The 14,609-nt window shown below is 45.1% G+C and overlaps 1 protein-coding gene across 1 annotated transcript; it reads left to right on the forward strand.

Moving 5' to 3' along the window:
- Nucleotides 1-633: 633 nt before the first annotated feature.
- LOC123425236 (UDP-glycosyltransferase 85A2-like) lies at nt 634-9,805 on the forward strand. Its single transcript, XM_045108912.1, has 2 exons — nt 634-1,302; nt 8,676-9,805. Exons 1-2 carry the CDS (start codon nt 780-782, stop codon nt 9,626-9,628), a joined length of 1,476 nt encoding a protein of 491 aa, XP_044964847.1. The 5' UTR covers nt 634-779; the 3' UTR covers nt 9,629-9,805.
- Nucleotides 9,806-14,609: the final 4,804 nt, after the last annotated feature.

Raw genomic sequence — 14,609 nt, forward strand, 5'->3', positions numbered from 1 at the left:
ATACCTGCACGATATAAAAATAAAAACATTACATTTTTTTATAGACAAAAAGATAAAATATAAGCCTCATACTTTATCTGTCTCAAAATAAGTGTCTTGACCTTAGAACAATTTTGTATTAGAGCTAATACAAAATTAAGACAATTATTTTAGGACGGAGGGAGTATTTGTGAGGGCCATTTTGTTAGTTTGGATTAAAAAAAAAAGTAAGTAAGGCCCTGTTTGAAACCACCCTGATTATATAATCTGGTTTTTATAATCTATTATGTTTTCAAACATGACAGTTTATATTATAGATTTTAAAAACTAAATGACCAGATTATTAAAAACTCATACTCTACTCTACCCAGCTAAAATCAGATTATGGATTATTAATGAACTATTACCCTTGTAAACTTGAAGATAATTACCTACTGCCACCGTCACCGTCTTATTTTTATACAGGACAGACATGTCATTGTACAATGTAAAACCTGAATTACAGTTTATATAATCTGGTCTCCAAACATACTCACGTGGATTATTTTTATAAATCAGATTATATAATCTATCTTTATAATCCAGGTTATTATAATCTATTGTGGTTCTAAACAGGCCTAAGTCGCAACTCACCATTCCGAGCAAGTCTTATCCGTGGAGCATCAACTTCATCGACCCACAGATACACACACAACACACAAGTCTACACCAGATCGAAACAGCCAGAAGCAATCGGACCTAGTATTCTCCTTCTCATACCCACCCAGACAAAACATACAAGAACAAGCAAGAGCGTGGCGATGGCGTCGTCGTCGAAGCCCGCCAAGACGCCGCCGCCGCACATCCTGCTGATCCCCTACCCGGCGCAGGGCCACGTGAACCCCTTCCTTCGGCTGGCCAAGGCCCTGCACGCCCGGGGGCTCCACGTCACCTTCGTCCATACGGAGCACAACCACGGCCGCCTCCTCCGGTCCCGCGGCCTCGGCGCCGTCACGGCCCCCGCCGACGGCTTCCGCTTTGAGACGATCCCCGACGGGCTCCCCCGTTCCGAGCACGACGCCACGCAGGACATCTGGGCGCTCTGCGAGGCCACGCGCCGGGCGTGTCCTGGCCACGTCAGGGAGCTCGTCCAGAGGCTCGGGAGGACGGAGGGGGTCCCGCCGGTCACCTGCGTCGTCGCCGACGGCGCCATGGGGTTCGCCGTGCACGCGGCCAAGGACATGGGGCTGCCGGCGTACCTCTTCTTCACCCCCAGCGCCTGCGGCTTCCTGTGCTACCTCAACTTCGACCAGCTTGTCAAGCGAGGATACGTCCCATTCAAAGGTAATAAAACTCTGCTAATCATATATATCTCCTGTTCTAACTTCTAAGTAGCCATCAGCATGAAGCATCTACTTAGCACTACTACTTACAAAGGACATAAGAAATTGGAGAACCTACTGGCTTTGATCAGATATTCTTCGCCGATGGTCATCGAGCAAAAAGACAAAGAAAAGGTCATGTTCCAAAGACGAACCATTTAATTCGGCTTTCATTGTATATTGGTAACTAGCTAATTAATCTATTTCATCATAGACTTGGAGTGTTACAGTCGTCCAGACGATAGTGACAATAACAAAAGAGTAAAACCCTTTGGTCAGCTATTTCAAACAGATAACATATAAATACAAGGCTATAGCTTTCTATAGTTCACTCCGCATCAAGCCTTGTGTAAAATAACATCAAGTGGGCCGAAAGGTAACTCGTCTGAACGTCCTACCTAACTGATTGGTTACTCGATGAGAGCAACACTCACTCCATCTTTATTTAAGTCAAATCTTATAAACTTTGAAGAAGTTATAATTTTTTTAATTTATATCTGCAATATAAATAAAAAAAACTTCAACTTCAAGATTACTGAAACAGCGGGATCAAAACTAGAATATCTGAGAATCAAACCTTAGTAATGATCTCTAAGGCTTTTATATCCACAACACAAGCATGCATTTACAAAAGCATATCCTAGTAATATTGACCTGAGACATTTTTTTTAGAAAAGGAGGTTCAACCCTGGCCTCTGCATCAATCGATGCATATAATTATTTTTATTAATTATTTCACGAAGGTCTCATAAGATCATACATCAAGCCACTGAAGTCACCACTCACACCTACAAACATGATAATTTAAGTGCTCTCACTGTACATATCAAAAACTGTTGTCATCATCGATCAATCCCTATAACGTATCAGAATAATAAACGGTTCAGCCAACCTAAAGCGTATACCACTTACACACGTTTTAGAAACTGTCACCATTATCGAACCACTATCCCATATTAAAGAAAGAGATCCGTATCACCCATGCCAGTCTGTCCATCCGTCGACGCCACCACAACGCTCAACGGCGCCACCGCCCTGCGCTCGTCCATCCCGACATGAAGGCTCGGGAAGATCTGTCATGCGTAGCACCTGTCGAGTAGGCATGGCACAACGTAGCACCTGTCGGCCAGACATGACTTGACATATCCACCGAAGCTTCGATCAAGACGAAGCCGCTCCACCTCCTTCATCTGTCTTCCAGCGCTGCTCCAGAAACGATGCTCCCAAGAGAGGCACGGCACTGTAGTGCCGCCATAGTCCGATCTGGAAGACCAGATCCTAGGGTTTCCCCCAGAGCATTACGAGTGGGTCAACAGTAGTTACACGACGATGCCTTCATCAGGTAACGGCGCAGAACGCCGCCATCGCCTGCCATCGGCTCGGTTTTCACCAACAACTATGTCTTCCCGACTCGCAGCCAGGACTGGATGACAAATCGCGAGATTCCAACCACCCAGCCTCACGCCGACCACCTTCGACGGAGGAGATGACCGCCACTACCGGTTGCACCGACCAGAATAGATATGATCGGAGGTCGTCGAGCAATCCACCAGGCCCTCCATACCGCCCCGGATCTGAAGCCGGATGACGCGCCGCAACCGCACATAGCCCGTCGCCGCCATCCGAATGAGGCCAACCGCCGCACATAGCCCGTCGCCGCCATCCGAATGAGGCCAACCGCCGCACTCCGTTGGCCGTGTCCGGCCAGCCCGACGTGCCTGCAACGTCGTCGCCTGAGGCAGGGCCGGCCATCGCCGTCGTCGACGGAACCATCGTCGTCGCTCCGCAGATCGGCCATGCCTCCCCGCTTGTAGGGGGCCCACACTACCCCTGACACAATGAAAAATTCAAAGCATGATTCACCCGGTGTAATATAATCTAGCTAAGGCACTTGCCGAGTATGGATCACACACCGGTCCGTCGCACTCATAAAGGCCGCCGCCACCACCGGTTGGGGAACGTCGCATGGGAAACAAAAATTTTCCTACGCGCACGAAGACCTATCATGGTGATGTCCATCTACGAGAGGGGATGAGTGATCTACGTATCCTTGTAGATCGTACAACAGAAGCGTTAGAGAACGCGGTTGATGTAGTGGAACGTCCTCACGTCCCTCGATCCACCCCGCGAACAATCCCGCGATCAGTCCCACGATCTAGTACCGAACGGACGGCACCTCCGCGTTCAGCACACGTACAACTCGACGATGATCTCGGCCTTCTTGATCCAGCAAGAGAGACGGAGAGGTAGAAGAGTTCTCCGGCAGCGTGACGGCGCTCCGGAGGTTGGTGATGACCTTGTCTCAGCAGGGCTCCGCCCGAGCTCTGCAAAAACGCGATCTAGAGGAAAAACCGTGGAGGTATGTGGTCGGGCTACCGTGGAAAAGTCGTCTCAAATCAGCCCTAAAACCTCCGTATATATAGGTGGGAGGGAGGGGACCTTGCCTTGGGGCTCAAGGAGCCCCAAGGGGGTCGGCCGAGTCCAAGGGGGAAGGCTCCCCCCAAACCGAGTTGGACTTGGTTTGGTGGGTGGGAGTCCTTCCTTCCCTTCCCACCTCCTCCTTTTTTTTTCTTTTCTCTTTGATTTTCTTTCCTAGGCGCATAGGGCCCTTTTGGGCTGTCCCACCAGCCCACTAAGGGCTGGTGTGCCACCCTCAAGGCCTATGGGCTTCCCCGGGCTGGGTTGCCCCCCCGGTGAACTCCCGGAACCCATTCGTCATTCCCGGTACATTCCCGGTAACTCCGAAAACCTTCCGGTAATCAAATGAGGTCATCCTATATATCAATCTTCGTTTCCGGACCATTCCGGAAACCCTCGTGACGTCCGTGATCTCATCCGGGACTCCGAACAACATTCGGTAACCAACCATATAACTCAAATACGCATAAAACAATGTCGAACCTTAAGTGTGCAGACCCTGCGGGTTCGAGAACTATGTAGACATGACCCGAGAGACTCCTCGGTCAATATCCAATAGCGGGACCTGGATGCCCATATTAGATCCTACATATTCTACGAAGATCTTATCGTTTGAACCTCAGTGCCAAGGATTCATATAATCCCGTATGTCATTCCCTTTGTCCTTCGGTATGTTACTTGCCCGAGATTCGATCGTCAGTATCCGCATACCTATTTCAATCTCGTTTACCGGCAAGTCTCTTTACTCGTTCCGTAATACAAGATCCCGCAACTTACACTAAGTTACATTGCTTGCAAGGCTTGTGTGTGATGTTGTATTACCGAGTGGGCCCCGAGATACCTCTCCATCACACGGAGTGACAAATCCCAGTCTTGATCCATACTAACTCAACTAACACCTTCGGAGATACCTGTAGAGCATCTTTATAGTCACCCAGTTACGTTGCGACGTTTGATACACACAAAGCATTCCTCCGATGTCAGTGAGTTATATGATCTCATGGTCATAGGAATAAATACTTGACATGCAGAAAACAGTAGCAACAAAATGACACGATCAACATGCTACGTCTATTAGTTTGGGTCTAGTCCATCACGTGATTCTCCTAATGACGTGATCCAGTTATCAAGCAACAACACTTTGTTCATAATCAGAAGACACTGACTATCTTTGATCGACTGGCTAGCTAACTAGAGGCTTGCTAGGGACGGTGTTTTGTCTATGTATCCACACATGTAAATGAGTCTTCATTCAATACAATTATAGCATGGATAATAAACGATTATCTTGATACAGGAATTATAATAATAACTATATTATTGCCTCTAGGGCATAATTCCAACACCACCTGCCACCTATCCATCTTCACAGCTGTACTAACGCATCAACCTCGTCCGGCCTAGCTACTCGACGCCACCACGACGCCAGAAAACTCCACCATCCAGCACTCATCCATCAACACACGCCCAACAGTGAGATCCCGCTGCTCCATGCCGCTGAGACTCGCCGTTGTCGACGTGTGAGATGTAACGTCGCTCCTCTTTCACGAACACCGTCGGCAGCCACTGGTCCCATACACTCCACCTGCAGACCCTCTACACTCCCAACGGATTCCTAAGGCCCCTGATGACACCTCCAGAAAGGTCACGACGCGAACACGCCGCTTCCGCCAAATCCGAAGAGGATTGAAGGTTTTCACCCGACATGAGATCGGGATGGGTAGATTGGGCCCTCAGTTGTGCCTTCATGAAGGAAAGCGACACCCATGGGTGACGCCATCGCCGGGCCGACCAGACCGGCCAAGGTTTCTCCCGGACCCAAGGTAAACCACCAGGGATCACCATCACCGGAGCCTGCAGTCGTAAACCACCGGGACGACGAGAGAGGCAGCACGAGAAAGGGAAACCTCTCGATCTGATGCCGCTACACAAACCCGTCGGAGGTTCACCGGCCACCCGATCCAATCCCCGACATCCCACCTACCCCGCCATGCCGGACGAGGAGGCCAACCTTGGGGTCGCCACCCCGGATCGAGGACTGCTCCGCCCTAGATCAGGCATAGCGGAGCCAGTCTACCGCCGCGGTCGCCGCTGGGTCACCTGCCGGTCGCCACGCAACCGCGCTCCAGATGAAGGCCGTCATGGCCAGATCAGCGCCACCACCATCAATCGGGGCCTCATCCTCGAGATCTAGGATCTCGCGCATCATAATCCCCTGAGTGAGAGGGCGATGCCTCCGTCGCCGCTGTCGCATGCGCGGGCTTAGTCCGGCGCCGACCACCGGCAGCGGCGGAGGGGAGAGCGAGTAGGAGGAGGGAATGGCGGCGGGGGTTGTGTCCCCTTGGTCGCTACGTGCGGCGGGCGACGTAGGGGTGAGAAGGGGTGTTTGGAGGTGCCTCTCTTTTCCCCGTGTCACTTCTGCCTTGTTTGGAACCAGAATAGATTATGATAATCTGGATTATGAAGATAGATTATATAATCTGATTTATAAAAATAATTTAGATGGGCATGTTTGGAGGCCAGATTATATAAACTGTAATCCAAGTTTTACATTGCATAATGACCTGTCTGTCCTTTGTTTTTAAAAAGAAAGGAGGATGGCGGTGGCCGGAATGTAATTATCTCCAACTTTACAGGGTAATGGGTCATTAGCAATCCATAATCTGATTTTAGCTGGGTTAGAATAGATTATGAGTTTTTAATAATCTCTCCATCTAATTTTTATAATCCATACCATAATATGTCATGTTTGGAGACATAATAGATTATAAAAACTGAATTATATAATGTGAGTGGTACCAAACAGGGCCTTAGTAAGCCATTAGTCCCTTTATCATTTTTCATGTGTACACTAGTGACCCTAGCTAGATGCACTTTCCCCTTACGCCGCCAAAAGTTCCAAAATTTCAAATTGTTAACACGATAAATCTTAATACCGATGTAAAAGTAGTTATGGGTATAGAAGTTCAATATTCATACTTGAATGCCAAATGGTAGAAAACAAAAAATTATAATACTCCGTTGTTGTCTCCTTCATGGAACTCACTTGCTTTTACTAGTGCTTACAGAGTCGGGTTTAGGCCTTGTTTGGAACCACCCAGATTATATAATTCAGCTTTTTTAATCTATTATGTCTCTAAACATGACAACTTATGATGTAGATTATAAAAACTAGATGGATAGATTATTAAAAACTCATATTCTACTCTATACCAGCTAAAATCAGATTATGGATTGCTAATGACCCATTACCTTTGTAAAGTTAAAGATAATTACACTTCTACCACCGCAACCCTCCTTTTAAAAAAACAAAGGGCAAACAGGTCATTATGTAAAACCTGGATTACAGTTTATATAATCTGGCCTCCAAACATGTCCACCTAGATTATTTTTATAAACCAGATTATATAATCTATCTTCATAATCCAGATTATCATAATCTATTATGATTCCAAACAGGGCCTTAATTGGTTGGACGTGGAGTATTTAAGCTTGAGTTTATATGCAGCCGTATGAACAATAAAATGAAATAAAATAAAATAAATATTTCAAAAATTTCTGAATTTTTTATGGTAAACTTTGATAAATGTTATAATTTTTATAAATTTTTCATCATGAGATCACGTTCGAGGAAGGTGTGAAAAATAAAACAAAGACAATGCTCTAAAAATGCTACTTTCGAAAGCATTTTGAAACATTGATTTTCTTTTTTTGCCATGCATTTCATGAATGTAATCTCATGATGAAAATTTACAAACACTTAAAACATTTATGAAAGTTTATCACAAAAATAATTTAGAATTTATTAAAAAGTTTTTTACTGTTTATGCGGGTGCATTTAAGCTCGAGCTCAAAAGGGTAGTTTCGGGTTTCATTTACTTTCTTTGTTCCTCCGACCGCGATGGTATATTCAATAGTTGTTGAGTGATGCAACGTACCATCATTATTATCAAACCCCTTGTATTAGGTCCGTTTGGAAGCAGTCCGATTATAGAATTTAGTTTTTATAATTTATTATGTCTTCAAACAAACCAGATTATGATGTAGATTATGAAAACTAGATGGACAGGTTATTAAAAACTCACAATCTACTCTACCTCGACTAAAATCAAATTATGAATTGCTAATGACTCATTATCCTTGTAAAGTTGAAGATAATTACAATCCTGCCATCATCATCCTCCTTTAAAAAAACAAAGGAGAAACAAGTCATTATGCAATGTAAAACCTGAATTACAGTTTATATAATCTGGTCTCCAAACATGTTCACCTAAATTATTTTTATAAACCAGATTATATAATCTATCTTCATAATTCAGATTATAATAATCTGTTATGACTCCAAACAGGGCCTTAGTAAAGACTTTCATACTATCTATTGATCCTTGCATTGAGCTAAGACATGGTCCTGTTTGGAACCACAATAGATTATAATAATCTGAATTATAAAGATAGATTATATAATCTGGTTTATAAAAATAATTTCGATGAACATGTTTGGAGGCTAGATTATATAAACTGTAATTCAGATTTTACATTGCATAATGACCTCTCTGCCCTCTCTTTTTTTAAAGAGGAGGATGACGGTGGCAGGAATGTAATTATCTTCAACTTTACAAGGTTAATAGGTTATTAGCAATCCATAATCTTATTTTAGCTGGGTAGAGTAGATTATGAGTTTTTAATAATCTGTTTATTTAGTTTTTGTAATGTACACCATGATCTGTCTGTTTGAAGACATTATAGATTATAAAAACTGAAATATATAATCTGAGTGGTTTCAAACAGGGCCTACTGAAAATGAAGTTACGCAACTAATGAACTTATTCTTATATTGAAAATGAATTATGTACATTGGAATATTGTTTTTGAAGGATGTACATTGGAACTTATTCTAATGAACATATGTTCACACAGATGAGAGCTGCTTCACCAACGGGTACGTGGACACCCCCGTGGACTGGATCACTGGCATGATCAGCAACCTCCGGCTCCGTGACTTCCCGACGTTCATCCGCACCACGGACGCTGACGATGTGATGCTGACCATCAACATCAAGCAGTGTGAGCTCGACGCCCCTGCCGCTGACGGTATCCTCCTCAACACCTACGACGGCCTCGAGCGTGCCGCGCTGGACGCCATCCGCGAGCGCCTGCCCAACACCTTTGTGGTCGGCCCCCTTGGCCCGGAGGTCTCGCCGCCGTCGTACCTCCCCTCCCTCACCTCGAGCTTGTGGAAGGAGGACGACCGGTGCGTCGCGTGGCTAGACGCACATGCGGTGGATGGCTCCGTGATGTACGTCAACTTCGGGAGCATCACCGTCGTGACGAGGGACCAGATGGTGGAGTTCGCTCGGGGGTTGGCCGACGCCGGCAGCCCCTTCTTGTGGGTCGTCCGGCCCGACATGGTGCGCGACGGCGGCGATGATGATGGCAAGATGCCGGTGCCGGATGGGTTCGCGGAGGAGGTCGCAGGGCGAGGGCTGATGGTGGGGTGGTGCGACCAGGAGGCGGTGCTGGGCCACCGCGCGACGGGGGGTTTCCTAAGCCACTGTGGTTGGAACTCGACGTTGGAGAGCCTGTGCGCTGGCGTGCCGATGCTGTGCTGGCCCTTCTTCTCGGAGCAGGTGACCAACTGCCGGTACGCGTGCGAGGAGTGGGGTGTGGGCATCCAGATGCCGCGCGAGGCTGGGCGGGGAGAGGTGGAGGCCGCCGTGAGGGAGCTCATGGGCGACGGCGAGAAGGCGACGGCGATGAGGAGGAAGGCAACGGAGTGGAAGGAGAAGGCCGCAAGGGCAGTCGCGGCGGGCGGGTCCTCGCAACAGGACCTCGAGAGGTTCGTCGGCGAGATTGCACGCGTCAAGGGCTAGAGGGCTCGTGTCATGCATCTGGTGTGTTCTTTTTTCTTTGTGACCTTTGGTGAATGGTTTGTGTCAAGATATTGTTTCAAATTGAGTGAATTCCACTTTTTACCCTGTAGTTGTACATTTGTGACACATATTAACTAACTTAGTGGAACTTTCGTTGAAATATCAGATTTTAGAGACAATTATCATGGTTTTTCCCTAGTTTTGCATTTTCCTTGTTTATGTTAGATAGGGTCGGCATGTTGCGTCAATGATTCGTAAAAAATATGTAAAGATCGGAACGCATCATTGACGATCATGTCCAGACTTCTCTTGTTCATTTGTTCCATTCCTCGTCATCGTCCACATATATTTGGACCCCAGGCCTCATCTCACACTTGCATGATGGACACACATCAGAAATCGAGGATTCAAAGCTTTTAAAAGGGGTATTTTAGATGAATTTCCACTTGGTGAGTTAATTAATGTCACAAATGTACAATAATAGGGTAAAAAATGGAATTCACTCTTTCAAATTGTCTTTTTTTAAAGAAACGTTTCAAATTGTCTTGTAAACTGCATGTCGATGGAAGGCTAAATGCATTCCCGTGGCATGTTTCTCGAGGCCCAGTAAGCTACGGGTTAATAGCTATTCCGTTCGAATTGAAAAGAGTGCGATGTTGTTCGAGCGGGTGTGCTGCGACACATTTAAGCGCGTAAATAGCCATGCATAACATGATCTTTAAAATCAACCGATGCCCTCGTTAGTTGTTAGGGGTTGGACTCATCACTTATGCACGTAGCACGGGACCCATCACTTGTCCATGTAAGCGCGAGACCCACCTCTCTATCGCTATAAGAGACGAGTGCCCGTGTCCGTCTGCCCGTCGCCGCCCATTGCTTCCCTTTTCCCCAATCTTTCTCTTCTCCGACGACCTAGCGCAGATGTCTACCTCCTCCATCACGCACTCAAAATGGCGGTAGTATGGTCCAGGGCTGCTCACAAGGTGACCTGACTGCCCACGCCTAGAGTCTCTTAAACGGTGGGTCAGTAAGACCGATGACAATGGCAATCTTAGGCGTGAATTTGTGAAATGCTTGAGCAAAACAATGACACGAAGGAATGACAAGGTTGGATCTCAGTTCTTAGACCGTTCTTTCGCTGCCGCTTGCTCTGATTTCTTCCTATTTCCTTTTTTCTCGTCAAATTTGGGATTTAGGGTTCATGTTGTTGTTTTTAGATCCTGAAGAAATGTACCCATTTCGAGTGGATGGATGATTATATTGATAGGATTCAGTTTGAGGGCTACTTGATTCGAGCGGGGCCGCAACCAGGGAGCTCAATTTGGGCGGGGTGCCGCCGATTGTTGTGAAGAATTTGGGGAGTTCGGACAAAGGGGCGGGAAAAGTCTTGCCGATGGCGAGGTATGCACGCAATGCTGAACCGCATGCGGAGTTCGAACTGAACGAGGAACTCAAGAAGGTCAAGAAACATCTAATGCAAATGATCGATTTGCACAAGAAAGCAAATACCATGGCGGGGGGGGGGGGGGTTCTATTGCTGTATCATTACTCTGTTTTTATTTTACTTGTTGTTCATTCGTTATTAGAATGGACATTTAGGCCTGTCAACACAGAGGACGTGATCTGTGTGCCATGCTAAGTTCATGTAACTAAATCGAAGTAGCAATTTGGAAAATTATTGAGTGTTCATGCCCCTATTTTTGTTCTTCAGTTAAGAGAGCACACACCCAAATTCAGTTCCTACTATAAAATATATGGGCTACCGAATAGATCTTGGGCCGTGAGAAAATAACAAGGCCCAAAGAGAAACCACCCACCCGCATAGGGGCATCCTCCTTTTTTTTATAGCATAGAGGCATCCATATTTAGCAAAAAATGCTTTGACTAAACCCTCTAAATAAAATGTTGTTTCGACAAATAAACCTTTAGCAAACATATACGCCCTTTCTTTACTTGTATTTACTTTGGCCAAAATTTTGTTCATGGAACAATGTAAATAAAAATGCGGCAAAATGCAAAGAGCTAGCTCGTGTTTTACTTGGGCCTAATTTACTCCTGTTAGCTCATAGAAAATTTACTTATTTTAACATTTCAAAAATTACTTCTATTACTTGTTTTTGTTCATGCAAAAGTGTAAATCAAAATGTTCATGGAATAATGTAAATCAAAATGCGGCAAAATGCAAAGAGTTAGTACATGTTTTACTTGTTTTACTTGTCTTAATTCAAACATCAAATTTTCCTCTTTTAACCTTTGAAAAATGATACTTATGTTAAGTGTTGAATCGTTCATGGAAGTATTTGTTACTCCTACAAAATTGTTGTTCCATGTGGTGTTACTTGCATGAGTCATAAATACATAAAAAATGCAAGGAGTAAAGATAAAGAAAAAGCACACCATTACTTAAACAAAACATACATATATTAGCACGAACATAATATAGATATATAGTAGCACAAAAATCACCCTTATAACTTGGGTTCTCACAACTTAGAACCTAAAACTTAATTATAGTAGCATGAACATAAATAATTACAACTTAAAATACTAATATGATAGATAGATAGATCGGGGCACCACAGAGCCAATGGGTTCTTCTTCTTATCCTCCTCCTGGGAAACGCCACCTCGCTCCTCCGAGCACCCTTCATTCCTGGTCATCGACGGGGTACGGTAGGGTGTGCATCCCTATCTGGGTGGGGAAGATGTTGTTGAAGTCCATGAAGATGTTGTGGGTGGTAAAAGCAATAAACTCACAGCCACACCAAAACACTCGTTCGAGGAGGTGGATGGCATCGAAGGGGTTGGTGAATGTAGCGAGGAGCGCAACCACAACGCCATTGTGATTTACCTCCTCAACATGGAACATGATTGGAGATCCCGGGGGGAGGTGGCGGTAGCCGGCCGATAGGAAGAACTCGGTGAACTTCCTTGCGTCCCTCCATCTTGATATCGCCCATACTGTAAGGGTGTTCTCTACGTAGACTTCGGCAGGTTAGAGCCTGTACGACACAGTGGGGGGAAGCGGTAGTTCGGGCCGTTGTACTTCATGGTGGCTTAGCTCGGGGTTGGTGGCTTTGGGTGTGCTTTGTGGAGAAGAAGGAGGGCAGATGGGAGATGGGAGATGACGGGATATGGATGAGTGTGAGAGGAAGAGGAAGACAATAGGTGGCTTAAATAGCCCTAGTGAAACGTGTTGATTCACTGGTTTCACCATGGAAGTAATGACTTGGAGAAGGTAGCCGGGTGGCATTTGGAGTGTGTACATGCGTGGAAAACTGAAGGCTGCATCAATATCCATAATGTGATGTTCCAACACTGCACACCTCTATGGCGCTGGTCAGGGGTCAGGGTGTCACGCCTGCTCAATCTTCTCTCTGTGTGTCTAGGCATGCATCGTAGGTTGCTCGCGTGCATGCATGCAATGTAACCTGCTAACTAGGGCCTCGTTAGAGGCACGGGTGGCAACGTTCGGTCCAAGGATCCAATTGGTGGGCTTCTTTTATTAGAGCACAACAATGCGCATGCATGCATGCTACGCAGCCCCCTCGCCCCATTCGAGCACAGAAGAAGCCCTACTAAAAAACAACATTTTCGGATCCAACCAATCATAACGCAGAACGAGCCTCGTGCAGATCAGTGATGTAGCCCTAGCGCCTAATCGAGACCATCCACTAACAGAGTTCCAGCAGCGCGGAAGGGTGCGGGGTTTCAAATGGTGTTTGAGGGGTTTTGAGAGGGTTATGAGGGGTTTTGAGGGCTAGGGTTGAGCATAACTAATTCAAAAAATCATTAAAACATGAAACTTGCACCCATCATTGTTTTATGTGACTGAGTTACTGGAAAAAATAAGAAACTTGGTTTATGGGTATTTTCATGAAAAAACCTTCACAAAACATAGCTATCCTGAACGAGGTTGCATGGGATTCAAGCTAGGGTTTAGGGCTAAGCATGTCATAGTTTATCCAAACAATCTCATATTGGGCATGTACGCTATATTTGCACACTAGATGTGAAGTTTCTATTTTTGGTTCATTTAGAAAAGGTCAGAATTTTTTTCTTAGGAATGGGGTGTTTAGCCTAGCTTCGGAGCTCATTTGAAGCACATTTTTCATGACTAGTGTTTCACATCAATGATAAGTGCTACGATTGATCACTTAACATGCCTATTATTTGAGAAAGCAATGTAACATCAGTACCACATACTAAACAATTTCAATTTTGAATTTTGGGTCAAACTCGAATTTTGTGCCAAATTTGAAATTCGGCCACAATTTGAATAACATTACACAAATACCATACTACACAAATACACATCACAGTACACAAACTGAGGCAGATTTGTTATTCTACAACATGCATCACCAATACATAAGTTGACAAAAGAAGTTTTCACTTGTACTTCTTAGCACTCGATTTTTCTTCTTCTTATTACTTCTTGATCCTAACACACCTAGTTCACTCAAGCTCTTGGTTTTCTTCACTCGACTAGTTGGGACAGATTCAGTTGGCACCACAACATCTACATGAGGATCAATTTGCACCACATTCCGCACCACAATATCAACTACAATAGCTTCAATTGGTAACACACTTCCAAACCCACTTCCAATATAGTCTCAGTTTGCAAAACATCTGTTGCAACAACTTCAGTTTGCACCACATTCTCCACCACCACATCATCCAAATGGTGCTCATGATGCATCACAAGATCAAAGATTGCCTCATTTTGCACGACAACATCATCCAAATCTTGCTCATTTTGCACCGCAACATCATCCAACTCTAGTTCATCACCAAAACTTCTCTTTTTTTTCTACAACCATTGATTCTTTCCTTTTTGATTGCCCAACATTCTTCAACAACAAGGGGTTGACCAACATGCTTCCTCCTGGAAAACAAAGCTTTTAATTTGTCTAGTAATTAAAAACACTATCCCAATAAATAAACACAAATATAAACATACTTTAGCCTTTCAGGAG

The sequence above is a fragment of the Hordeum vulgare genome, chromosome 2H (assembly GCF_904849725.1).
Source record: "Hordeum vulgare subsp. vulgare chromosome 2H, MorexV3_pseudomolecules_assembly, whole genome shotgun sequence".
NCBI lineage: Eukaryota > Viridiplantae > Streptophyta > Magnoliopsida > Poales > Poaceae > Hordeum > Hordeum vulgare.

Coding starts and splice junctions, on each gene's coding strand:
- LOC123425236 (XM_045108912.1), top strand. CDS start 780: ATGGCGTCGTCGTCGAAGCCCGCCAAGACGCCGCCGCCGCACATCCTG. Junction 1,303..8,675: donor AGGATACGTCCCATTCAAAG/GTAATAAAACTC, acceptor ATGTTCACACAG/ATGAGAGCTGCTTCACCAAC.